The 25863-nt window shown below is 45.5% G+C and overlaps 1 protein-coding gene across 10 annotated transcripts in view; it reads left to right on the top strand.

Moving 5' to 3' along the window:
* The window catches only part of LPIN1 (lipin 1), a 149025-nt gene extending 124770 nt beyond the window's left edge, over positions 1-24255 (top strand). For all 10 annotated transcript variants that reach the window (XM_055251549.2, XM_055251550.2, XM_055251548.2 and 7 more), the window contains 7 exons: positions 1015-1141; positions 2536-2684; positions 3175-3261; positions 13410-13562; positions 17263-17377; positions 18192-18295; positions 21483-24255. In XM_055251549.2, coding sequence (XP_055107524.2) covers positions 1015-1141; positions 2536-2684; positions 3175-3261; positions 13410-13562; positions 17263-17377; positions 18192-18295; positions 21483-21642 — 895 coding nt within the window. In that variant the 3' untranslated portion in view covers positions 21643-24255. The remainder of the gene's footprint in view (positions 1-1014; positions 1142-2535; positions 2685-3174; positions 3262-13409; positions 13563-17262; positions 17378-18191; positions 18296-21482) is intronic.
* Positions 24256-25863: the final 1608 nt, after the last annotated feature.

The following is a 25863-nucleotide window of genomic DNA, read 5'->3' as shown; positions in this document are numbered from 1 at the left end:
ATAAATATGTACAATTAATATGTCAATAGAAAAATAAAAATACAAAAGACAGTAAAAAAAAATAAGCTGGAGCTCTGTGTATACGCTAACCTTGCCCAGAGGAAGGGGCTGAGCCAGAGGCTTTGTAGGAAGGCAAAGTACCAGAGGGCTTGGGATGTGCTGCTTTCGGGACCACTCAGCCTTTTCCATTTAGTCTAAGGCATTTACTAAGTGATTCATATAGCATTGAGGCATTTTCAAAGATAGTGGTCCTGGGAGGCAGAGCTAATATTACTGGGTTGGGGATTATGTCATAGCAGGATTTTCATTGAGTAAACAGCTAATTACAGATTTGCTTTATGTGAGCTACTTAAAGAAAACGAGCCTGACCCCCACCCTGCACCTCCCAGCTCCCCACTGAACAAAAAAGTCTAGAAGAGTTAGGGGCACTGACCTGTATATTCTGAACAGGGAAGTAAGGCATATTCCTTGCTCATGGGATGACCCTCTGGGGGATCCTGAGGGGAGAATTGGTGAGTCTTCCTTGCTTTCACTGGCACCTGTCTGTAAGTCCTAGAAAGGCCCTAATTGCTTGGAGTTGTATATTTGGCGAGCTTTATACAGGGAACTGATGGATGAGTTTGGACTTGTAGAAACTTGGACTCCTAGCGCTTGGCATACAGTCTCAGATAGGAAGAGAAGAGAGACAGAGAAGACAGCATCTTCCTAGGCCAAGAGGGAGTTTAACCCTGCTTGTCATGAATAGGAACCTGTTGGCTTAAAATAGTGATTGTAGCTCATCAATAGGCAAGTGAATGAGGAGAGGCAGCCCCCACATGTGTAATGCAAGAGATGCATGAATGGGGATGCAGTGAGAGTTCATTGATAAATTTAACCTCTTACGGTAAATGACCACCCAAGAGACGGGACTCAGGAGAGACTGGATTGACTTAGTCATTGATTAAAGGCTAATGCATTTTTCATGGCTACCCAGATGTGTTTTCTAATTGGTGATGACATCACTGTGTGTTCCAGGGTAAAGCATGAATCATCCTCTAGTGATGAGGAGCGCGCAGCTGCCAAGCCATCAAACACAGGCCACCTCCCTCTTCTGCCTAATGTCAGCTACAAGAAGACTCTCCGGCTGACTTCTGAGCAGCTTGTGAGTCTCCCATGCTTGCTGTGGCTGCGTTGTAAGCACATGAGGTTTCTGCAGACTCCTAAGGCTGTGTGATGGTTAGGATGTGCCCGTTACTTGTCACCTTTCATCCCAGCGGGCCTGCAATCCCTCAACTGGGTACCTGCTGTTTCCACCCCAACTCCAGCACTATCCAGGCTGGGTCCCCAGTATGACCTTCCCTTTTGTCTTCTCCTTTTGCTGGCCTGGCCCTGGAGGATCTCGTTTACTAGACTTAGGAGGAAGGCAGCCTGGTGGAGCTAATTCATCCTGAGGTGTCAATCACAGATAGACTTGAAAATCACTCAAGGGTGTTTTTGCTTCAAGAGAGAGATGTTTGTTAACTCAAATGCATCTGTTAAGTTGGTGGAAATCAAGCAGTTGTGATAGAATTTAGAGAATTTCAGGTAACCAGGGGCATCACCTGGTCATGGTGTCCTTTTATTTTTCCGTCTGTGAGACCAGTTTTAATTAAAAGCCCTTTCTTGGATCCCGTTGGTCATGGCCAGTGAGCACCTGTCCTTGCGTTTTTGTGAATCAAGTCTTTTGCATTTCTCCTAAGAGTTAGTGGGGAGCCTGGCTCACGTGTGAGGGTGTTTCCTAGGAAAAGATAAGGAACAGGCCCAGACACCCACTCAGGCCATGTGTGGGACCCTGCAGCCTGGGGGTCTCTGTGTGACTCACGGCTCCCACTGGTGACACTGGGGACACCTGCAGTCAGGCAGCCTGGGGTTCTGAATGGCCAGCTGGTGTGCACCAGGAGTCCTGGCACAGATACTCAAAACTGCTCAAAAGTCACTTTGTATTTTGAATTTGGTGCAATTTCTTTGGGTCTAGACTATATTCTTCTGGATATGAGGCATGACTGATAACCAAGACTTCTCTTTTTCCAATTTGTGTCAGTATAATAATAATTTAAAAACATGGTTATTTAGGGAAATGTATTTTCACGCTTGGCTTAAATTTGTCTCCCTGAATGATGACCTTCCTATTTAGTCCTAGAGTGTTAAGTGTATCCTGTTCCAAAATTGTGATTTATTATGCCGTATAGTCCTGTCATTGAATCCTGGCTAATGACTCTAATCTGAAAGTACTGGATCAAATTAGCACCATCCTGGGAAGTAGAACAACTCTGTAGCAAGTAGGCAAATTGCATTACAAGGGGGCCTGAGAGAGCTGAGGTTTCGTTTTGCCTGTCCAGCCCGAGAAAGAGCCAGAACAAGGAAGGGTGGGGAAAGAAAGAATTATACAAGGGCCCAGGGCAGTCACTTGTTTTTAAAGCCGAATCCTGCTTCTCATGGAACAGAAGCCAAATGCCCATCAATCAGGGCCTTTCCCTCAAGCAGACAAATACTAATGGTTTGGTTCATGTTTTTCAGAAAAGCTTGAAGTTGAAGAATGGCCCCAACGACGTGGTTTTCAGTGTCACCACACAGTACCAAGGCACGTGCCGCTGTGAGGGCACCATCTATCTGTGGAACTGGGATGACAAAGTCATCATTTCTGATATTGACGGGACGATCACCAGGTAGGTCCTGCTGACTTGGGGGCCATGGTAGATTTCTTTGCTTCACCGTGGGGTCTCCGGGTCTGGTGTTGGCACCTCCGCTCCACTCATGGGACTTGCACAGTTCAAATTCTGGTGCAGTCGGAGCTGCTTATGTAGTTTCAGCTCCTTGGTGCCAATCATTGTGTTTAGGGCTTGGTTGTTTCCTTCTGGGGTATTAACTCTTCAACTTGGTTACTTCTGTGGGGGCTTCTCAAGAGCGCTTTTTGAATGGCCTTTACCTTTGATTGAACAAGCCAGTCACCTTGATGCATGATCAGACTGGAGGCGTCCTTCTGTGGATTACCATGTCCCTCCGTCAGCATCAACTCTGATGACTTGAGTCTTGGGCTTTCTATCCAGAAATAAAGTTGTGGGTCTTGTTTGTGTTTTTTCTTTTTTATGAGGTGTGAATGGTGTGATGAATCTGAAAGGGATTTTTACTTATTTTTCTCTTTTTCTCTTCATTTAGATCAGATACTCTTGGCCACATTTTGCCCACCCTTGGGAAGGATTGGACCCATCAGGGCATTGCTAAGCTGTACCATAAAGTGAGCCAGTGAGTACAGAGTTCCTGTTTCCTGCCTCCCGTGAATGCTGGTGTGTGCACTGCACTCTGCATATGGAATCTTTCCTGCCCCAGCACGGGGTGACTTGCAGAGAGGGCTGCACCTCAACCAGGGAAGGGCAGTGGGGGTCAGGGGTGGCAGTGGAGTCCAGAGTGAAAGTGAATCCCAGCAACTCCAAATTTGAATTCAATACCAAGAAACAAGGAGCGAAGTATAGGAGAATTGATTACTAGGAGAACGCAGATGTGGCAGCGTTAGGGGTGAGATTGAGGTTTAGTTTATCCCGAGGGATGGCAGAGGTAGCCAGATGAAGAAATAGGAGCTTATATGTTATATATGCCAAGTGATTTTCTGTAGGCTAAAAAGTTGCAGATTCCAGGCAAGTTTTAGCGGCGTTGCAGGCCCTGTGAGTCAACCAGCAGGGCACATCGTGTCCACCTGGTCTGTGGAGTGCTCCAGCAAGTGGCCCAAAACAGAACAGTGCCCACCATGGGGCCCTCAGCCCCAGACATCAGATGGGAGAGGGGTTCTCCGACTGCTCTCCTGTGCTGGGTACATGGGTTACTTCACTTAAATCTTACAGAGATTCTGAAAAGTACATAATATCATTTCTGTGTTTAGATGAGTGAAATTAACTAGGAGAACTAAAGTGATTTATCCAAATTCCCATTGCTCTCGTCTGCCTCCAGCCTTCAGAGCCCTGCAGGGATTCTCCACACCCCCCCTCAAAACACCCCCATTCTAGCTTGCCAGGCCCAAGCCTGTCTCCCCCTCAGTTATGCCCTTCTCCAGCCTTTTGTGGCCTAGAGTCTCCCATGCGAGTGAAATCTCCCCTTCCACAGCATTCTGTTCTCCAGCCAGTTAGAGCTGGAAGGCGCCTCTGCCTGAATCAGGACAGTGCCGTCTCTCTGTGGGTGAGGAGGGTGAGCAAGTTACATTCACGCTTAGTGAGTGTCAAGATAGTGTCAAGATGGAAATCTCAGGCCCGTGGTTCCCAACCTTGTTTGCTCATCTCTAGCCCACATTGGTGATGGTAGGGAATAGGCCACCATCCAGAGCTGTTTCTAGAACTCTATGAACACAGATGAATGAACTGTATTTCCCTGCCCGGCATCTGTTCATCCATCCAGCATTCCTTGAGTGCCTGTTAGTGCCTCATCCTAGGGCAGGTGCCTGGGATTGCCATGAACTAGGTAAGTCTCTGACCTGGGACTTTATGATCTAGTAGAAAAATGGTGGCTTGGAGAGAGAACCTTATATCCTGGTGGGATTAAAAGCTTCAGATTTTGTTGGGCACATGCCTGTAGTCTCAGCTACTTGGGAGGCTGAGGTGGGAGGATTGCTTGAACCCAGGAGTTCGAATCCAGCCCGGGCAACATACTGAGACCCCCCATCTCTCTAAAAAAGTAAGTATGTACATTAAAAAAGCTTCAGATGTCATCTTAGATGCCCAAGCTCATTGATTTGACTTTTCTAGATTTCGTCTTTAAAAAATTATTAATACAAAAGTTATGTATACTTCTTAAGACATAAAAATACTAATAAAAGAGGCCGAGATTTTAGAAACTGTAAAGTGCAGAGGTTGTATCACCCTCCTGCCTGCCCTTGCTGCAAGCTATTCCCTTCCTTAAAAGTAGAACTATTATGAACAGTTTGGTTCTATCTTGCTGAACTTCAAAAACTTATTTACATCCCCACACACATACACTCACATTATTTAATTATTCATCCTATCTTTTTGTTTCATTTTATGTAATATTTACTTACCCTTTTTGCTGCTGGGCAGAATCCTGTCATCTAGATACACCATACCTTCTTTAACTCACCCTCTATTGATGAACATGTAGGTAGTTGCCACTTTTTCCCCTATTGCCAACAGTGGTGCAGTAAGCGTTCACATACAATGCTTATGATGTATAATGCATGTATAAATAAATAAAGAAGGCACACACACTCAGGGAAGTCCCGCTGTAAAGTAGATTCCCAGGAGTAGAATTGCTGGGTCAAAGGATGAGCACATTTAAGCTTTGATCAATATTGCCGAATTGCCCTCTGAAAAGGTTATCCCAGTCTGTGCTGCTGTAGGCGGCGTACGTGCAGAGTCCCCTCCCCGCAGCCTCACCGTGGGCTGACCTTTCATTTAGAAGGATTAATCTACTCATGAGCTGCCTTGACTTGTGTGACACTGAAAATTGCGTCTATATTTAGTTGAAGGAAAGAAACCCTCATGGGTCAGGATGTTGAGTAGTGCACAGCTGATTCATTTGGTTTTTGGAACATAAATCTATTTCCGTCCTTACTGTAACATTAAACAAGCCCTGTTGCTTTTTATTTTATTTTTGGTCTTGATTTGTCTCTTGGATTTTCTCAGAAGAGAGATCTTCTTGAAAAATAAAGCTGTGTGGCTTACTGAAGAACCCCTGACCATTCTTTTCTTTGATTGGTTGGTTTAGAATGAGTGAAACCTGTTTGTCTGGATCCACAGATACTGCCCGGAGCATGATGTGACGTGGAGACCCAACCGTTGCCTGCTCATTGAGTTGGATATGTGTGTTGTCCGCGGCACCCAGTCAGGCCTGTGATTTGCAGGATGGCCAGGGCTTCTGAAAACCCCTCTTCAGGGCAGCTTTTCTGCAACCTTCAGGGCTCCCTGCTCAGCATTGTAGGAGGAGGTGCCAGCTCCTTGGTGTGGCACTTGAAACCTGGCACTTTCAGGTCCCAGTCTTCTGCCAAGCCCTTATTTTCAGCTGCTGTTTCTCAGCCCTTCCTGCTCTAATCCAGCGACTCTGTTCCTCCTCTGCACTCCATTCCCGTCTTCCTGCCTTTGCTCATGTGGTGGCCTCAGCTTGACATGGCTTCCCCTCTGATTTTTGCCTCTCAATATTTTTATAGCCTTTAATGCCTGGCTCAAATGCCACAGTCCTCAGGCTACAATCTGTGACCCTAGTCAGCTCTGGCCTCTTCCCCGGACTTGCTGGACTCTATGTGGATACCGGAGGGCTTGGGCCTGGCTTGTTGGCCTCGGTCCCCATTATGGAGGACAGTCTGGACACGATGGCAGCCTCCAGAGCCGACCACTGATGAAAGTAATCCCCATCCTGGCAGCCTCTTTCAAGCCTCCTCACACGAGGGCCTTAGCAGCCACCACTGGGAGACCTGTCAGGCTAAGAATTGACCAAGGCTTGTGATCCCCTGTTCTAATGACTCCCATCATTCTTTTGAATCTGTATTGTGATTTCTAGAGAAACAGAGAAAGGATTCTCATGCTAGGGTACCAGGGAAAAGATGCTGTTTGCATGAGGGTTTGTGGACTTCTTCCTGATTTTGCTTCCCTTAAATTTGGGTACGACTTACATTTTATGCACTGTAGTATTTGTCTAATGAAAAAGCCAGTCTTCAGCCGGGCACGGTGACTCACACGAATAGTCCCAGCACTTTGGGAGGCTGAGGCCAGTGGTTCACTTGAGGTCAGTTTGAGACCAGCCTGGCCAACATGCTGAAACCCCATCTCGACTAAAACTACAAAAATTAGCCGGGTGTGGTGGTGGGTGCCTGTAATCCCAGCTACTCAGGAGGCTGAGGCAGAATTGCTTAAACCCTGGAGGCAGAGGTTGCAGTGAGCCGAGATCGCACCATTGCACTCCAGCCTGGGTGACAGTGAGACACTGTCTCAAAAAACGAAAAAAAAAAAAAAGAGAAAGCCAATCTTGCAGTTAGCCACTTGCCTGAAACAACAGCGAGTAAGGACAATTTTGTTTTCTGCTGAGTTTGATGACTTGTTTGGATCTAGTCAGCCCATGAGGAATGATCCATAAAGCTAATTGTCACCTTGTTCGTAGAGAGGGTATAAAGCTGGCTTGAGTATTGATGAAACAGAACAAATACAAATGGAAGATACAGGAACCCCTTTCAGATTCAGGTGTATTCAAAAGTAGAAGGAAAGTCAAGAAGGACTGCTGCCTAAAAGATCTAGATCATTCAGCTAATGGGTCCTTTGAGGCCTAAATTTGGGCAATAATTGTTTGAATTTTTGACCTTACTTCATACATGCTTTTATATTCATGTAACCAGAAGCCAGTGTCTTTGTGACTTAGGAAAAAGAACACTTACCGTGTTTCCCAGGTTCGTTAGCTCTGCTGGGGCCTAGGTGTGTGGTGTCCCAAGCCAGTGGACTGAAAATGAGAGGCATCTGTAGCAGACTAGTTAGGGTCTTTTTTTTTTTTGAGATGGAGTTTTGCTCTTGTTTCCCAGGCTGAAGTGCAATGGCATGATCTTGGCTCACTGAACCTCCGCCTCCCAGGTTCAAGCGATTCTCCTGCCTCAGCCTCCCAAGTAGCTGGGATTACAGGCATGTGCTACCACTCCCGGCTAATTTTGTATTTTTAGTAGAGATGGAGTTTCACCCTGTTGGCCAGGCTGGTCTCGAACTCCTGACCTCAGGTGATCCACCCACTTCAACCTCCCAAAATGCAGGGATTACAGGCGTGAGCCACTGCACCCGGCCTAGATCTTTTTTCCTCTCTTGCCCGCAGCAGTTATTTCTTTCATGTCAGCACTTCTTTGTTTATTGCAGTCATTGCTCTCTGCCAGTAAGAGATAGGATGATGCAGTAAATAGAAGGTCTGATCAGGAGTCAGGGGCCGGGGTCCCAGAAGCGGCAGCCGTTAGCTCACCCTGGGCCCTGGGACCGAGTACTTTCCCCACTCTGAGCTTTGGTTTCCTCTTCTGTAAAATGAGATTAGGCTAGATGACCTCTGAGGTCACTGCTAACCCGGGAATGCTCTGCTCCTGGTTGTGTGGATTGCACAAGGGTGTGTTTTGTTTTTCCAAGCCAAACCTCAGCCTGAATTCAGAGGGATCCGCTAGACTCTGGTTGCACCAGGAGCTGTCCTAGGTGCCGTTGGGGGTGCTGAGCAGTCTCTCCCTTCAAGAAGCTTGTTGTCTTGTGGGAGGAGACATTAGGGCTCCCTGTAATAAGGCAGTGAGGGGCAGGTCGAGTGAGAAAAGATGTTGGTTTTTGTTGGACATATGTCGAGGAGAAGTTAATTTTGATTGACCAGAGGTGTCAGAGGAGGCCCTGTGAGAAGGTAGCACTCAGCTGAGTCTCCATGGAGGAGCAGGGTTTCAAAGGAGAGGAAAGCTCACCACAGGTGGAAGTAGGAGCGAGTGGGGAGGCCAAGAGATGAGCAGGTGCTGGGTGGGCTCACTGAAAGGGAGGCTCCGGCGCAGATGGTGGGGTGGGTAAAAGATGAAGCAGGAAAGTAGGCAGGAGCCTGGTTGCAGAGCGCCTGGGAGGCAACTCACCAAGCCTGAGTGGTGCTGAGCCTTCCTTTCTCAAGGTGGCTGGTGACCCTCTCTCCTCTCAGGATGGCAGATGGGGCCACAGAGTCATTTTTCTCTACAGCAGTGGCTCTCAACTGATGGACACATGGTAGTGTCCGGGGATACTTTTGATGGACGTAACTGGGGCATGCTGTTGACCCTTAGTGGGTGGACCCGGGATGGTGCTGCAGCTGCATATCTGCATATCCGATGAGGCGGCATCGTGGGGGCCTTGCTCCCCAACAGACACTCCTCCCATCTCAGATGTCAGTGTTGAGAAACTGCAGTCTAGAAGCTTATCTTGTAAAATGCTCCCAAAGGTAATCTTTCCAAACTATTTAAATCTCCCTGAGTCAGTGTCTTAAGAGGATGCAGAGATTAGGGCAGAGGAGAAAACTTGTACCAAGCCTGGGCATAGATCCCTCTTTTTTTTTTTTTTTTTTCTTGCCATTCTGGTGTTTCTCCAGAGCCCTGTTCCAGTTGCTGAGAATGCTAGAGGAACAGGGGTGATGTGTGTGTGTATCGCACCTTTATCCACTGGCACCTCCTACTCCTGGGTCCCACCTGTCATGCTGGGTAATTGTTGGTTTTCCCCAAGCACTCTGCTCCTGTGGGGCAGGGCTGTGCCATGCCCTGTGGGTACCCCAAGCTCTGTGTGCACCCTGGCACAGGAGTGCTTAGTGAGTGAGTGTGCATTGAAGGGACTGTGGAAGGATCCTACGGGTTGAGCAGGGACTTGGGCTGGGCTGCCCTGTGTGGCATGTCCTGTCCTGTGTGGCATATCCTGCTACCGGTTGCCCTTCTGAGTGAGGGATCTTCCCTTTGAGGGGCGCCATGGAGACTTAGTGCTACCTGAGCATTTGGTGGAGCACTTGTTGGCATTGCAGACAGCTATTGTTGAAGGCAGGAGGGAAGGCTCTTCCACCAGCAAACATTTTCCCCATTAGGTCACTCTCGAGCTGGCTTTCCAGCTAAGTTTAGTCAGGCAAGAAGGCTGGCATGCTGACAGTAACTCAGTGGCGTGGCCCAACTGTGAAATATATTTGACAATCCAGTTTTGAGTGAGATTAGCGTCTTAGATCTCTGCAGGTGGCAGCTTTTAGGACTTTGATGTGAAGAGCTATACATGGAAATAGTGATTTCTTTTTAAAGATTGTATTAATTAGATGGCTAAAATACAAAGATATTTAGAAATTAAAAAGATTGGCTGTGCGCAGAGGCTCAGGCCTGTAATCCCAGCACTTTGGGAGGCCGAGGCAGGTGGATCATGAGGTCAAGAGATCGAGACTATCCTGGCCGACATGATGAAACCCCATGTCTACTAAAAATACAAAAATTAGCCGGGCGTGGTAGGGCATATGCCTGTAGTCCCAGCTACTCAGGAGGCTGAGGCAGGAGAATCGCTTGAACCTGGGAGGCGGAGGTAGCAGTGAGCTGAGATCGCGCCACTGCGCTCCAGCCTGGTGACAGAGCAAGACTCCATCTCAAAAAAAAAAAAAAAAAAAAAAAAATTAAAAAGATTGTTTGATTTTCAGATGCATCCCTGTATTCCAGACAAGCTGATATTTCTAGATTCTTTTTGTCTTAAAACTTTCTCATTTCTTAGTTTTAAAGAGCATGTTATTGAGCAATTTTTGAAACAAGTCCATTGGCCATTAGAAAATACTTATGGTAGAGCAATATGTTGGATAGGAAGTGGGTAGTTTATTCACTCACTCAGCAAATATTCACTGAGTGCTACATGCCAAGCACTGTTTTTGGCACTGGGGTTGTAGCAAAGAATGGGACAAAGTCCCTGTCCTCATGGAGTTTATGGATGAATGAGAGAAACAGTCGGATGAAGGACTATAACGTCATATTAGTGATCAATGCTAGGAGGAGAGGGAAGGCAGAGCAAGGGCCAGTGCCTGGGTGAGGAGTGAAGGGGGTGTGTGTTTCATCACGTGGGGAGGTCAAGGGAAGGGCCCTCTGGAGAGGTGAGATCCAGCAGAGACCTAGATGAGGTGAGGGTGTGAGCAGTCCCTGCAGATTGGGGGAAAGGTGCTCCAGGCAGGAGGAATGGCATGGGCACGTGCCAGCGCAGATGAGCGTGGCGAGTTGGAGGAAGGATGGGAACATCTGTGTGGTTTGCCAGGAGTGAGGAGTTGAACAGTCATCGCAGATGGGGTTGGGGTTGGAGAGAAAGGTGGGGGCCAGGTCTTGTTAGTCTTACAGGCCACAGTGAAGGGTTTGGACGATGTCTGTGAGAGGTGCAGCCTTAGGAGGGTTCTGAGTGTGAGTGGGCTACGCTTTACATTTTCTTAGAGCACCACGTGGAGTCGGGATAGCAGCAGGGAGGTCATTCAAGATTGTTGCAGCAACGGAGGCCAGGAGGCCATGCGGTGTGGACGTGGTGGGAGCACTGGGTGGTGCTGAGGGGCGGTTTGGGTGGGTGCTGAGGGTGGAGCAGAGAAGACCTGCTGATTTTGTGGCGTGGGGGCTGAGGGGAGGTAGACACCAACGGGGTCCCTGAGGGTTTGATGTCACACTTGGGTTAGGAAAGTGCCACTTGCTACTTGCAGTGCCACTTGCAGCACAGGTCCCCGAGGAGTCTCGGGGTGAGCTGGGGAGGAGCTGTTGTGGTGTGTGTGGTTTTGGAGGTACCCATTTTGGAGAATGATGAGTACTGTGGGGTCCACGGGGAGCATGTACTGCACAGTGGGTGTAATGTGGAGTTCATAGTAGCCGGCAGCTTGGGAGAGGGGTCTGGATGGGGTCCATGCATTTGGGAGATATCAGTGTATAGATAGTGTTTAAAAATTTTTGAATAATGCATTTTACTTAATCCAACATACTCAAAATGGTATCACTTAGACATGTAATCAATATGAAAACGATTAATGAAATATAGCATACCTTCTTTTTTTTTAATTAAAAGGTAAACTTTAATGTCGAAAATGCAAACTTGGGGAAGACAGAAAAGATCACACACAGGGGCTGTCACTTCACACTTGGAAGGTTGCACAGCGGCCGGGCAGAGGCGCTCCTCACGTCCCAGACAGGGCGGTGCATATCTTCTTTTTTTTATAATAGATTTTGAAACTTGGTATATGTTTTATACTTAGAGCACATTTCATTGTAGACACTGAATTTTTTTTTTTTTTATTATACTTTAGGTTTTAGGGTACATGTGCACAATGTGCAGGTTTGTTACATATGTATCCGTGTGCCATGTTGTTTTGCTGCACCCTTTAACTCATCATTTAGCATTAGGTATATCTCCTAATGCTGTCCCTCCCCCCTCCCCTCACCCCACAACAGTCCCCGGAGTGTGATGTTCCCCTTCCTGTAGACACTGAATTTTTGATGGTTAAAAAAAGTGAAATGGGGCCAGGCTTGGTGGCTCATGCCTGTAATCCCAGCATTTTGGGAGCCCGAGGTGGATGGATCACCTGAGGTCAGGAGTCAGGACCAGCCTGGCCAACATGGTGAAACTCTGTCTTTATAAAAAATACAAAAAATTAGCTGGGCGCGGTGGTGCATGCCTGTAATCCCAGCTACTTGGGAGGCTGAGGCAAGAGAATTGTTTGAACCTGGGAGGCGGAGGTTGCAGTGAGCCAAGATCACGCCACTGCACTCCATCCTGGGGGACAGAGCAAGACTCTGTCTCGAAAACAAACAAACAAACGAAAAGTGAAATGGACCTGCTAACGCAATAAAGTTGCGTCCATAGACTAGTTATGGTTCTTCAGTCTAGATATGGCATTTAGAGCCGTGGAAGTGGGTGAGATCCCCAGGTCCTCTAGAGAGTGTGGGGGGTGTGGAGAAATGAGGCCTGAGACCCTGGGCGCTTGTGCGTTTTGAGGCTGGCAGAGCTGATGGGAGCAGGCGAGCTGCCGTGTCTGGGAGCGGGTGGCTGCTGAGGAGGGGAACCCCCAGACACTGAGGAGTCCTGGGAGCTGAGTGGCTCAGGTGCTCTGGGAGAAGGAACCAGCCCCCGAGGCAGATGCTGCTGGGGAGTCCATTCCTACAAGAATTGAGAGTCGATACCTGGGTTTGGCAAGATGGGCATCAAGGTGACCTGTGCAGGGACAGCAAGGAAGGGAACAAGAGAGCGAGAGTCTGCTGGGAGTGTGAGGAGAGGAAGGAAAGTGAAGAAGTGGACTCAATGCTTATATTCAGCTTTTTGGTAGACTTTTGCTACAAAAGGGAACAGAGAAATGGTATCTTAGCCAGAGAGAGACTAAGGACGTTTTGGCGTGTCTGTGTGTGTGTGTGTGTGTGTGCACGTGTGTGTGTGGTGGTTTTGACCTGGCTTGTTTTTAGGATGAAATGAGAGATTGCAGAATATTTATGTGCTGATGTGAATTACCCAAAAGAGAGGAGGAATTTGATGGGGTGTGTGTAGGGGCGAATGAAGCAGATGCTGGAGCAAAGTGTGTGAATTGGCAGGCAGCTGTGGACTTGTTGCAGGGGCTCTAGCCAAGAGCTGGGACCAGGGGGAGTACGAAGGGCTCAAGTGCAGGCAGGTGAGCCAGTTTCATCCATCTGAACCTCAGTTTCCATAGCAGTAACACCAGGGGAAAATACTCATCCAGCCATGTTCTCTTGAGGATTAAACAAAGTGGGGAATCCAAAAGCGCTTAGTGAATTACAGTGAAATGTATTTAACCCTGTTTCTCAATTGCAAGCAGGATTTTGTAGAATGTGGACTTTTGTATGTAGGGGAACTTGAAACAGTGCCATTCTCCACAGAACAGATATGGATCAGGATTTGTGAATGCAAAAAGCTTCCATTTTCTGATGCCATGAAATGTGAATGTTTTATGTCTTTCAGGAACGGATATAAATTTCTCTACTGTTCTGCCCGTGCCATCGGGATGGCGGACATGACGCGGGGCTACCTGCACTGGGTCAACGAGAGGGGCACGGTGCTGCCCCAGGGGCCCCTGCTGCTGAGTCCCAGCAGCCTCTTCTCTGCCCTGCACAGGTACCGGGCCTGCTCCCTACACCTACATCTGTGGGCCTGTTCAGACCCTCTCTCTGCCTAACTGCAATTTTTGTAAGAATAGCCTCCTCACTGGTCTTCTGCAGCCAATATCCATGCTCCATAGCAGGCACCAGAAAAACTGTTCCAAACGCAGGTCTACACCTGCACTGGCTCCTCATGGCTTTCAGGCCAAGTGCAGACTTCGGAGCTTGGCGCTTGGTGGCTCCTTGTGGCCTGTGCCTCCCCTCCTCTCCAGGCGTGAATGTCATTGGCGTGATTCCGCCTGAATTTGAAGACCAGGTGAACTGTTTGCTGCTGCTAATCATGCAAACAGTGGAAGAATCTAGATGGGCCCCAAATGCTGTGTTGATTCTTGTGTGTTTTCCTTTAGCTCTGTAGGTACCTTTTCCATCACGGCATTGTTTTGTGTGAGCAGTAACTTTTTTCCTGTAGTAAAAGATCTCAAATTGAGACATGCACATTCTAGGGGAGAAAAGTCAGGCACAACCTAGTGTATTTCAAGTCCTCAGAGCTATCATAACAGCATTGATCTCAATAGAAATCCTAATATTTTAATGAAATTGTGTGCCTAAGCTATGCTGACAATTTGCAACAAGCCATTCATCAGCCTGTGTTAAGTAGTAAGGCTTTGCTAGGCCAAGCAAAAAGTCGACATCGTTACTCTGACTCCTAACACTAACTGTACACTTAAAGTGATCCTTTTCATTTCCTTATTTAAATATCATTGTCCAAGGTGTATTGCTTTTTCCCTGGGAGGAATTATTTTAAAAACCCTCAATCTCATAGTTGGTATGTCCTCTTGGAAGGCCAAGGTGCACCTGTGGCAAATGGCCACCAGGCTGGTCCTTCCCAGGGCTGCCATCAAGCCAAAGCCATTCCATGTGCTAGCTGTCCTGTGGAGTTCTCTAGAATTGCTAGCGAAGTCTGTCCTAACACAAATGACCTTCCTTTTTTTTTTTTAATTTTACTTTAAGTTATGGGATACATGTGCAGAACGTGCAGGTTTTTTACGTAGTATACATGTGCCATAGTGGTTTGCTGCACCTATCAGCCCATCATCCAGGTTTTAAGCCCCGCATGCATTAGGTATTTGTCCTAATGCTCTCCCTCCCCTTCCCCCCCAACCCCCTGACTGGCCCTGGTGTGTGATGTTCCCCTCCCTGTGTCCATGTGTTCTCATTGTTCAACTCCCACTTATGAGTGAGAACATGCAGTGTTTGGTTTTCTGTTCCTCTGTTAGTTTGCTGAGAATGATGGCTTCCAGCTTCATCCATGTCCCTGCAAAGGACATGAGCTCATTCTTTTTTATGGGTGCATAGTATTCCGTGGTGTATATGTGCCACATTTTCTTTATCCGGTCTATCATTGATGAGCACACAAGTGACCTTCCTTAGCACAGCTCTTTAACTGGGTGCAGTTCTGATTTTACCACTAGGTTTTGAATTAGGATGAAGGAGGGGAATGTAGTGGGTGGATATGCGTGTGGTGCAGTCGGCAAAAACAAGCCCTCAGCACAGGATGGTGATCACTTAGCCTTTGTCAGGAGTGCTGCGAGTGTCTTTTCCCAGTTCATAGCTTTTAATGAAAATAAACTTAGTTTTATGTCATTGAATGTATTGTTTCCTCTGTAGTTGTGCTTTTTGTGTATTACCAAAGTCTTCTCTGACCTGTGGGCATGAAGACAGTCCTCCTGGATTTTATCTGAAGGTGTTGCTTTCACATTTAGGTCTATAGTCCACTAAGAATGGATTTATTTAGGTGGAATGAAGTAGGGATGCAATTTAATTTTTTTTTTCCTATATGCATATTCATTTGTCCTCGCACCACGTGCTAAAAAGACTGCCCTGGCTGGGCACAGTGGCTCACGCCTGTAATCCCAGCACTTTGGGAGGCCGAGGCAGGTGGATTACGAAGTCAGGAGATTGAGACCATCGTGGCTAACACGGTGAAACCCATCTCTACTAAAAATACAAAAAATTAGCCGGGCGTGGTGGCGGGTGCCTGTAGTCCCAGCTACTCGGGAGGCTGAGGCAGGAGAATGGCGTGAACCCAGGAGGTGGAGCTTGCAGTGAGCCGAGATTGCGCCACCACACTCCAGCCTTGGCGACGAGTGAGACTCTGTCTCAAAAAAAAACAAAAAAACAACAAAAAAAACGACTGCCCTGTCGTTGCTGCTCCGAGATGCCATTGTGGTCATAAAGCAAGTATCTGTGAACGTGTGGTTCTGTTTTGGGGCTTTCTGTTTTGTTCCACTGGCAAAGGCCTGGACGAATCGGCCAAAGCCGTAGTGTCCCAGCTCCCACAGCTGCAGAAGCTCCTCACCTTCCCAGCATCGGAAGTGCTAGGCCTGGCTTTTGCTCATTTTCGTAGCTTCTAGACTCAAAAATTTCATCAAAACACCTAAGACTCTATTATGAGTTTGATTGAAATTGCAGCGAATCTGTAGAGCAATTTAGGAAGAATTAATATCTCAAAATTATATTGGATCTTCCAATTCGAGAGTATAGTCTATTCTTCATTTGTTTAGGTCCTTCCTAATATATTTCAGTAAAGTTTTATAATTTTAGCTTTAAAGGTCTGGCACATCTTCTGTTAGATTTATTTCTAGACATTTTATATTTTAAAATTTGATTTAAAATACCATTTACACAGTTACCTTTTCTGCTTGTTTCTGATGCGTGAAAATGATACGATTAATTTTTGTACTTTTTTTTTTTGTACATTGACTTGTTAACCTTATTTAGAGTCTTTTTAATTCTGGTAATTCATGTGTAGGTTCATCTTTTTAATGTGCATATTTGTTTTTTGTGATGACAATTTTTCCCCCTAATTCTTTCTAATACATATAACTTTTATTTATTTTTCTTATGTTATTGCATTTGATAGGACAGGCAGTACAGCAGTGAATTGCCATGAAGATACAGACCACCCTTATTTCACTGTCAATAAGGTGTTCACTGTAGGTTTTTTAGTATTCCCTTCTATTCCTGGTTGGAGTTCTCATCTGGATTAGATGTTAAATTGTATCAAATCTTCTTTTTAAATTTAAATATTTTTAAAAATGAATTTTAAGTTGGGAGGTAACTGGTATCAAATACCCTTTTTGTATCTATTGAGATGATCATGTTTTTCTCTTTTAACCTGATAATGTGTTATATTGATTTTAAACATTAAATTGCTATTTCATTCCTGGAATAAACCCAGCTTTTATACATTGCTACAATTTGCATACACACACACACACACACACACACACACACACACACGTATATATATATATTTTAGAATTTTTGCACTTACATTCACAAATTAGATTGGTTCACACTTTGCCCATACTTTTCTTCTTTAGGTTTTGTTTTTAAGGTTATGCTAGCCTCATCGAATTAATTTGGAGATGTTCCTTTTTGTTTTTATGCTCTGTCACTCTTTGTTCCCTGGATGACCAGGATAACTCTTGGTGAAATGGCTCATCCTTGGTGTTTTCTTTGTAGAAAGACTTGAAAGTATGAGTTTACTTTCCATCTTGTGCTTTTCTGGGATGTCTCAGCTGCCTGACACACACTAAACTTTTGAAGATTTGAGTTTTCTTAGTGTTGTGGCAGCTTTGTCAGCTAAAAACAGTTTGATGCTAAAGGAAGCTTAGCCTCTCATGTTAATCTCTTATTTATTTGTTTAACAGAGAAGTGATTGAAAAGAAGCCAGAAAAGTTTAAAGTCCAGTGTTTGACAGACATCAAAAACCTGTTTTTCCCCAACACAGAACCCTTTTATGCTGCTTTTGGAAACCGACCGGCTGTAAGTAGTAGATTGGGTATAGGAGAACCCTTGAAATGACTGCCTTTTCTGGTTGCTGTCATCTGAAAGCCCTATCCGAGAACCATATGTAGAGTCAGATTCTCATCCTAGAAGCAGTAGCGTGGTGAAGAGCCACTTGCCCACATCTAAAGGCAAGGGGATTACAAATTATCTTATGGCCTCCAGGGTTCTTTGAAGGTTGGCAGGTGGGTCAAAGCTTGAGATGTGGGACTTAAAACTCCAAATTTCAAATTACTCATTAAAGCAGTAAAGCAAGAACATTTAATCGATTTAGGTTCTTTCTACCAGAAGGGAACCGCAAAATTAGTCCTAACCATGATGGCGAATTCAGCATCTCACGTTTTAAGTGTCTAGTGTTGTCTCATATCATGAAAGAAGTGCTTTGAGATTTTGCACGTATTGCCCACATTTATTGGAAAGCTAAGTATTCTAGAGAATGTTGTTGGGTACTAACTGCTCCATCAGAAAGTCCTACTTTTGAAAGTTATGAGAGATTTTCATGAAGTAGGAATATGGGTCAAAGAATAACCCGAAGGAATGTTAGAATTGCGGGGACGTGATAGGTTGTCTTTTCTTTAACTCAGTCCTTGAACAGATGAGGGAATTGAGGCCCAGAGAGCAAAACTAATTGAATAGTTTCCCATCAAAGGATATTCTTTCACTGCACCACTTTGAGGCAGAGCTCTGGTTAATGAAAATTTGATATTTCATCAAATCAGAAATACCATGGACTTGTTTTTACAATGAACTCTTTTTTCTAATGAACACTTTAAATCACCTTTACCAAATATAGGATGTGTATTCATACAAGCAAGTAGGAGTGTCTTTGAATAGAATATTTACCGTCAACCCCAAAGGAGAGCTGGTACAGGAACATGCAAAGACCAACATCTCTTCGTGAGTATTGTACACATTTTATGTGATTATTATATCAGTACTATTATCTTAAAATGGTGCTTCCCAGTTTGCGGTGTACCTTTTCCCCTTTGCTGCCTGTATGTTAATCTCTAATTCTTATAATGAAAAAATGTATTTTAACTCCTTGTATTTTGTCCAAAACATAATTTTTAGACAACTGGAATTAAATCAGATCCCTTCTGGGTCTAAAATTTAAACTCGTGGTTAGAGTCTGCTGCAGAATGGAATTGAATGAATTTGAAAACTAGTAGTTTAGATTTGCCAAGTTAGGTTTGAAAGCCTAGCATGTGAATGAGAAATATAACCAAACTGAAATATGTGAAGCTATATTTAAAGATGAGGAACTGTATATCTCTTCACATACCAAATGTTTCTTACCAGAGACATTGCTGTGTAATTGTTAAGAATTCCCTTCATATTTTTGGTCAAAGCCCAGTTTTCCTGAGTCGGTGGGCTAAATGGGATTACTCTTTCTAATGAGGCATCCTTGTGTGCTTAGAGTCACTCTTGACTTTATCCTGTCCCCCTCGGGTTCCTAACTTATTAGGATGGAGAGCATTTCCTCATTCCATGTTGTTGGGAGGTTGGCCCAGTGGGTGACATCAGCCCAGGCCGACCCGTGTCTTCCTGCCTTGTCCATTTCAGAGACTACACCTCTTCTGGTCTGGTCTGTGCAGACCTGGAAAAGAGCCTCTGGCAGGCCAGGCACGGTGGCTCATGCCTGTAATCCCAGCACTTTGGGAGGCCGAGGCGGGTGGATCACCTGAGGTCAGGAGTTCAAGACCAGCCTGACCAACATGGTGAAAAACCCTGTCTCTACTAGAAATGAAAAAAAAAAAAAAAAAAAAAAAAAAAAAAATTAGCCGCTTGCACCTGTAATCCGAGCTACTTGGGAGGCTAAGGCAGAAGAATCACTTCAACCCGGGAGGTGGAGGTTGCAGTGAGCCAAGATCACGCCACTGCCCTCCAGCTTGAGTGACAGAGTGAGACTCCATCTGAAAAAAAAAAAAAAAAGGGGAGGCCTCACGATCATGGTCAAAGGAGGCAAGGAGGATCAAGTCATGTCTTGCATGGATGGCAGCAGGCAGCAAGAGAGCTTGTGCAGGGAAACTCCCCCTTATAAAACCATCAGATCTCATGCAACTTATTCACTATCACGGGAACAGCATGGGAAAGACCTGCCTCCATGATTCAGTTAACTTCCACTGAGTCCCTCCCACAACATGTGGGAATTCAAGATGAGATTTGGGTGGGGACACAGCCAAACCATATCAGGATCAAAAAGATCTTTCAACCAATGAGACACTGTCCAGGAATGGGAAAGTGGCAGGTCTTGCCATGAGGTGCATGGAAGGAGGGACTCCAGCATCTGAGAGGGTTTGGCTAGGTGGCCTCTGCGGTCATTGCATTGACTGAGGCTCTAGGGTTAAAATGCACACCTCGCCCATGGCTTGGCCTAGGGTGGAGCTCTGCAGACTGCCAGGGGATATTGTCATTTTACACCTGGACTGGAGGCGGGGTTGTTCCTGTGAGAGAGTAAATCTCCTCCCCTAGGAAGCTCACATTTCTCTGGCACTGAACTTGGTGTAGCTATTTCTGAGCCAAGTAGATGCTTGTCGTTCAGAACTGGGACAGTCATCTGAAATGTCTTCAGATGGCTGGGGCCACACAGCGGGAGCAGCTCAGTTCTTTCTCCCTTTCGTTTGTGAGTGTCTGTGCGTAAGCTCTGCCCGCTCGGGAGGAGCACTGTGTGTGGAGGTCGGCCTGGGGGAGGCGTGCAGATGCAACTCGGCCTGGCCGCTCAGGGAGTGTGAGAGTGGGTTTGGTTCCAGTGCCCACCGCAGTCTTGTAGTCAAGCCTGCAGGGAGGGGCCCTGCTGCCACAGCCACAAACCTCAGACAAATAAGCCTTAAAGCTGGGAGGTATTTTAAAAATCTGTCTGTTTGCTTGAATCTCGAGGAAAGACATCACTCTTGGTTTTGTATTATGAGACATCATTTTCCCATTTGATGGAAGCACACCGTTTCTCATGAGTCCTTTGGAGGGCCTTTATTAAATATACACACTCGGCCTCATTTAATACATTATTTTATACCTCAGAACATGCACACTTCTGGAGTCTGGATTTTGAAAGTTCCTTTAGGTTCTTAGCAATTTGGAACTAGACAGGGGTCAGTGACTGTCAAGGAGGAATCTGGGGGTGGCTGGCAGAGGGCTGGGTGTGCCACAATCTCAGTTTGGAGGTGCCTGGAGGTCTGAACATGCATATTCAATACAGCAACTTTCTTTCCATAGTATAAGCCACAGAAACTAACATGCAACATATTTTTGGGCATGCAAATAAGAGAGAGCAAGAGAACATTGCAGGAAGCATTGGGAAACCCTGCTCTAATTCAGCTCCACACACTATAAAGACGAAGGGCTCCGAGAGGGCAAGACAATTGTCCAAGGTTACAGCAAGCAGGAGAGCCTAGGTCTGTTGACCATCATGCCAACCAGGACATTTTTCTCTAAGACGTGTTGACAATTTGTCATTTAGATGGATTTGAGCACCCAGTATACATTATTTTAATGTTGCATATGTTATTTTATTTAATTATCCTTAAAACTGTGGCATAGTTTTTATTTTCCTCCCTTTACAGTGGAGGAAATTGGCTTAGAGAGGTTATGCCATTTGCCCATGATCACGCAGCTAGTAAACGGCAGAGCTGAACATCAAATTAATGTCTCTTTAACCCCAGGACCCAGCTCCTTTTCACTATGCAATGAAGCAGTCTCTGTCTGGTGCTCCAAAGATGTGCCTTGTCTGTGATTCTTCCCCCGATGTCCCATATGTGACCCCTGCAGCAGGCGCTATCCCATGGCCATGCCGACTTCCTCCTGCCATCTTTTGCTTGGCTGTATCCCCTTTACCTGTCCTTCAAATGAAGTCAGGTCCCACCCACCTCTTCCCCAGAGCCTTCTGTGATGCCTCATTTGCATACTCTTCATTTTTATTTCTCATTTTCAATTAATCGATAACAAATTATTCTAGAATGACTTCAGTCATGTCAATAAGTAGGCGGTCCGCTCCTTGAGGTTGTAGATCTCTCTTGACTTCTACGTGCAGCCCTGGGTGCATAGCTGGTGTCGCTCAGTGGCAGTGACAATGTCCCTTTCCTTCCAGGTATGTGAGACTCTGTGAAGTAGTCGACCACGTTTTCCCATTGCTGAAAAGAAGCCATTCTTCAGACTTTCCCTGTTCGGATACCTTCAGTAACTTCACCTTTTGGAGAGAGCCACTGCCACCTTTTGAAAACCAGGACATTCATTCTGCCTCAGCGTAAAATGTCCCAAGCAGCCTCTTGCCAAGCAGTGCAGAGCCTGGTTGTCACCCATTAAAGGATAGGTCTCCTCGGAGTGCACAGCTCCACCTGGGAGCCTGGTGCGTCGTCATTGGCCTGACAGCAGAGAGAATTGAGAAGCATTTCTCCCCTGCCCCACCCCGGGGCTGACATTTCTAAGCAAGATAGGAAGGGAGCACTTTCTAGGTGAGGAGTTGGGCGCATTTGTACCGTGAAAAGCATTCCTCAGTTGTGGCTTAATGCCAGTTACGACGGTGCCTTTCCGGCCTGCTCCAGCAAGTAGCTATTGGTTCACGTGCAGTTTGGGGCTGTGAAACCTAGGCAGAAGGTGGCTGGCTGAGGGCTGTCCCCGCCTAGGACAGGGTCAGTCGAGGAATGCCAGATGTGCACGTTTTTTGGCAAAGTAGGGGACACATTTCCATTATAGCAATGTTAGTGCCACCACCTTCTGAACACAGTGGGGAGGGCTGTGAAGGCTCTGTGACCTGGATCTGAGGTCTCTGATAGAAATCTGGATGTCACCGGGTCCAGGCCTGGCCTCAGACTTGGCCTTGTGGGTGGGCCCCTTACAGTATTTGCTGACTAGTCTCATTTTTAGGTGATAAGTTTTTCTTTAATTCCTTTGGTTAAAGATACTCTATTTCATTGGCATATTTCCCCCCAGTTTTTGTGGCTCAAGGCTGGACTATTTATGCCTTAATGTATCTATGGCAGACATTTTATTTAGAATGCGCTTTATCTAGCTCATGGTAACTTTGCAACGCCTTAGATTAAAATGATAGTAAATATTACTAAGGCAGTATTTTGAATGAGTTTGACACTGCCGGCTTCCTTCCATCCAGCAAGGTGGTGCTGACAATGTGGACTTGAGCGCATTTATGCCAAATGATAATGATATTGAATTCTATTGGGAGCTCTCCAAAGAAACTTGTTGGTTTTAAGAAAATAGTTTCAAGAAGTTAAACTATATTCTTTTAGATATTATTTATTGTTTTACTCTGATTAGGTTACTGTGATAGGCATTTTAGTCATATTCTTTCTATACCACTGTCATTAATATATTAAAAAGATACATGTGTTAGACTATCCAAAGGGCCTTATTCTCTCTTTCTCATAGACTGACCTTCTTTTGGAATTTATGAGTCATTTATTTTCCTTAGCTTTTTCCACTCAAATTAAGGGCAAGTGAAAAAGTAATAATTTGAGTGGCATTCGTTAAGCCGACAGAATGTGATTCTTTCACTTGTTTATTATACTGGCTCGTGGACAGAACAATTTGAAAAGTGAAAGAATTATTTTGGTAAAAGATTTTGCTTTACTTTTCGAAGCATTATTTTTTTAAAGAGTGTTTTACTCCAATGATTGAAACATTTTCCTATTTAAATTTCATTGTTAGAATCACAGGAGGCAAAAAATGGAACAGTTGAATGAAATTTTACTCTTTCTGTGAAAGAAAATCCACAGAGTTGTTGCCTCCGTTGTAGTTGGTGGACCCTGTTAGCACTGGATGCCTTTGCCAAATGGTTCATGTGGACACACAAAGGCAAACATAGATCTGCCATTGATTGCAGATTTCTGTAGAAACACGGATGTGCATGTGCAGATTCCCTTTTGGAGGTATTAAAAATAGTCCTTCCTGAGGTTGCAGTGAGCCGAGATCACACTACTGCACTCCAGCCTGGGTGACAGAGTGAGACTCCATGTCCAAAAAAAAAAAAAAACAGTCCTGCCTTAACTAACTCCTCTGCGCTTGTTCACTAGTAACCTAAAGAGGCTATATTCATTCTTTATGCAATGAGGGTATTTTTGATTGAATTTTAACTGTTCTGAACTAAATATATAAGCTCATGGGCCTGCAAAGGTTCACACAGTTTCTCCTTTGCACCCGGGAGGAACTTTGGCTGCAAGAATGGGGGGATGTATCCCTAATGCAGGTTGCATCCGGGCAGCCCTCTGCAGCAGCGCACTCTGCAGGCGGAGTTTTCAGAAGATGTAATTTTGGACCCCGAATTTTGATGTACCTTAAACTTCCACATCACTGCACCCTGAAACAGCATGCTTTCCAGAAAGTCACACTCTCAGATCTGTGTCAAGTTCAGTGTGAGCCCTGGCAAGGCTGGCATATTAACACCTGCCTTCTGGCTTCTGAAAGTGAGATTGGTATATGGGCTGCACTCACACATATACGAGTTGGTTTATCTTTGTGTCCATGACTGTAACTCAGTGATGCTGAGGTCATGTGCTGGAATGCTGTATTTGGACCACACATTTCAAAGTCGCCCTATGGAAATGAATCCCACTTAGTGACAAGTCATCAAATGTTTGTCACATGTGATGAAGAAAAATATGTATACCTGGCATAGAGAAAAATATATACCTGGTACATTGGAGAAAAATAATTACACTTTCAAAGAGAATTCCCTTTGCAATTTTATGTTTGGCTCACCACTGTAAGCACATTTTATTTACATTTGATCTGTATTTGTATATGCTGGTGCAATGATAAAAATCACTGTAATACTTTATTGTGTTGTACTGGATGCAAAGCTAGAAAATATTGCAATAAATGAGACCGATGAAAGAGTTCTCTGAAAATCAGGTGTGTGAATTTTAAATAGTTTTTGGTAAGTTACTAAGTTGTTGATTTTCTGGGGTGTGTTATCAAGCATATTCTAAAAAAAATCTTCAGGCTATGAATTGTTCACTATTTGGAGTAAATGTTTTTCCTGATGTTTTAGATTTAAATGGGTAAAAGACCAACTTTCTCTATGCACTTGGGAGGGACGGGAGGGATGAAGAAAGAGAGGGAGAAGGCTGCACTCGGGATCCCTCCCTGCCCTGGTGGGATGATTCAGGAGTAGGGAGGTTTCAATCAAGTGAATTTCATGAAGTGCCTCCCAGGGCCTGGCCTAGAATCGGTGTTTAGCACATGGGGGTTCCCCAGCCTCACATCTGCTGTCCTCATTTTTTCGACTCTTCTCTGTGGTGAACCCCAGATTCATTTTTCATTTTGAATGAATCAAAATCCTTGACTAGTGCAATCATATAAGCTGAAAACTGTCATAATTCCTATTGATTTTACAAGTCAGCGTGGCTGGAGACTTCCTATTGATTTACCTGCATCAGCCTAAGCGTTTTTGGAATAAATGGAAAAGTATTGGCCCCTAAATGCAACATAGCCGGCCAAGATACTAGGCCGAATTCCTAATGAAGCCCAAATCCAAACGGTTCATCTCTAGGTGCCTGTAGAATTAATGCTTTTGTATCTTAAAAAACAAAAGCTTCTAATTTTGTTGACCACCACCATGGATTTGTTCCAACTCAGACTTCAGTGTGCGGGCTCTTTTATCTATAAAATAAAAATTCGTCTAAACTATTGTCTTTGGCCTGTGGATTCCCACGTGCTGGCGGAGCTCTGCAGGCAGCTCTCACGTGTGCAGGGGAAACGAGCTCGGGGGCTTGGATTTCCCCAGTGTCTCAGCTGTGATCACCTGAATGTTTAAAAGGCTCTACAGCTTGGTTCTCAAACATTGACACATCAGCACTCTTGCATCGAAAGCCGAGGAAGGTTGACGATGGGGCCATTGACCATCAGCATCGGACCCCAGAGTGCTCTTTCCAGGAAAAGGGAATACACATGGCCCTCCCTACTACAGCCCTAGAACAGGGGAACTGTCCTGGAGGTAAGTTAAGTCGGCCCCTTCTTAAAAAATTAAAAAACTGGCTCCTAAAGGCTGGGCGTGGTGGCTCACGCCTGTAATCTCAGCACTTTGGGAGGCCGAGACAGGCGGATCATCTGAGGCCCAGGAGTTTGAGACCAGCCTGGCCAACATGGTGAAACCCTGTCTCTACTAAAAAAATAGAAAAATTAGCTGGGCGTGGTGGCATGTGCCTGTGATCCCAGCTACTCAGGAGGCTGAGGCAGGAGAATCACTTGAACCTGGGAGGTGGAGGTTGCATGAGCTGAGATCACACCACTGCACTCCAGCCTGGGCAACAAGAGTGAAACTCCGTCTCAAAAGCAAAACAAACTGGCTCCTAGAATAGAAACTTGGTGTGGCCTAATCCACTGCTCCTGGAGAGATTTGTCCATCTCCACTCACATTCGTCTGCCTCTGCTCTTTATTACTTAAAGACTATTTTATTATTATTATTTTTTGGGGGAGACAGGGTCTTGCTCTGTCGCCCAGGCTGGAGTGCAGT

Source organism: Symphalangus syndactylus, chromosome 18 (assembly GCF_028878055.3).
Source record: "Symphalangus syndactylus isolate Jambi chromosome 18, NHGRI_mSymSyn1-v2.1_pri, whole genome shotgun sequence".
Taxonomy (NCBI): domain Eukaryota; kingdom Metazoa; phylum Chordata; class Mammalia; order Primates; family Hylobatidae; genus Symphalangus; species Symphalangus syndactylus.
This window is presented reverse-complemented; position numbering and strand designations above follow the sequence as displayed.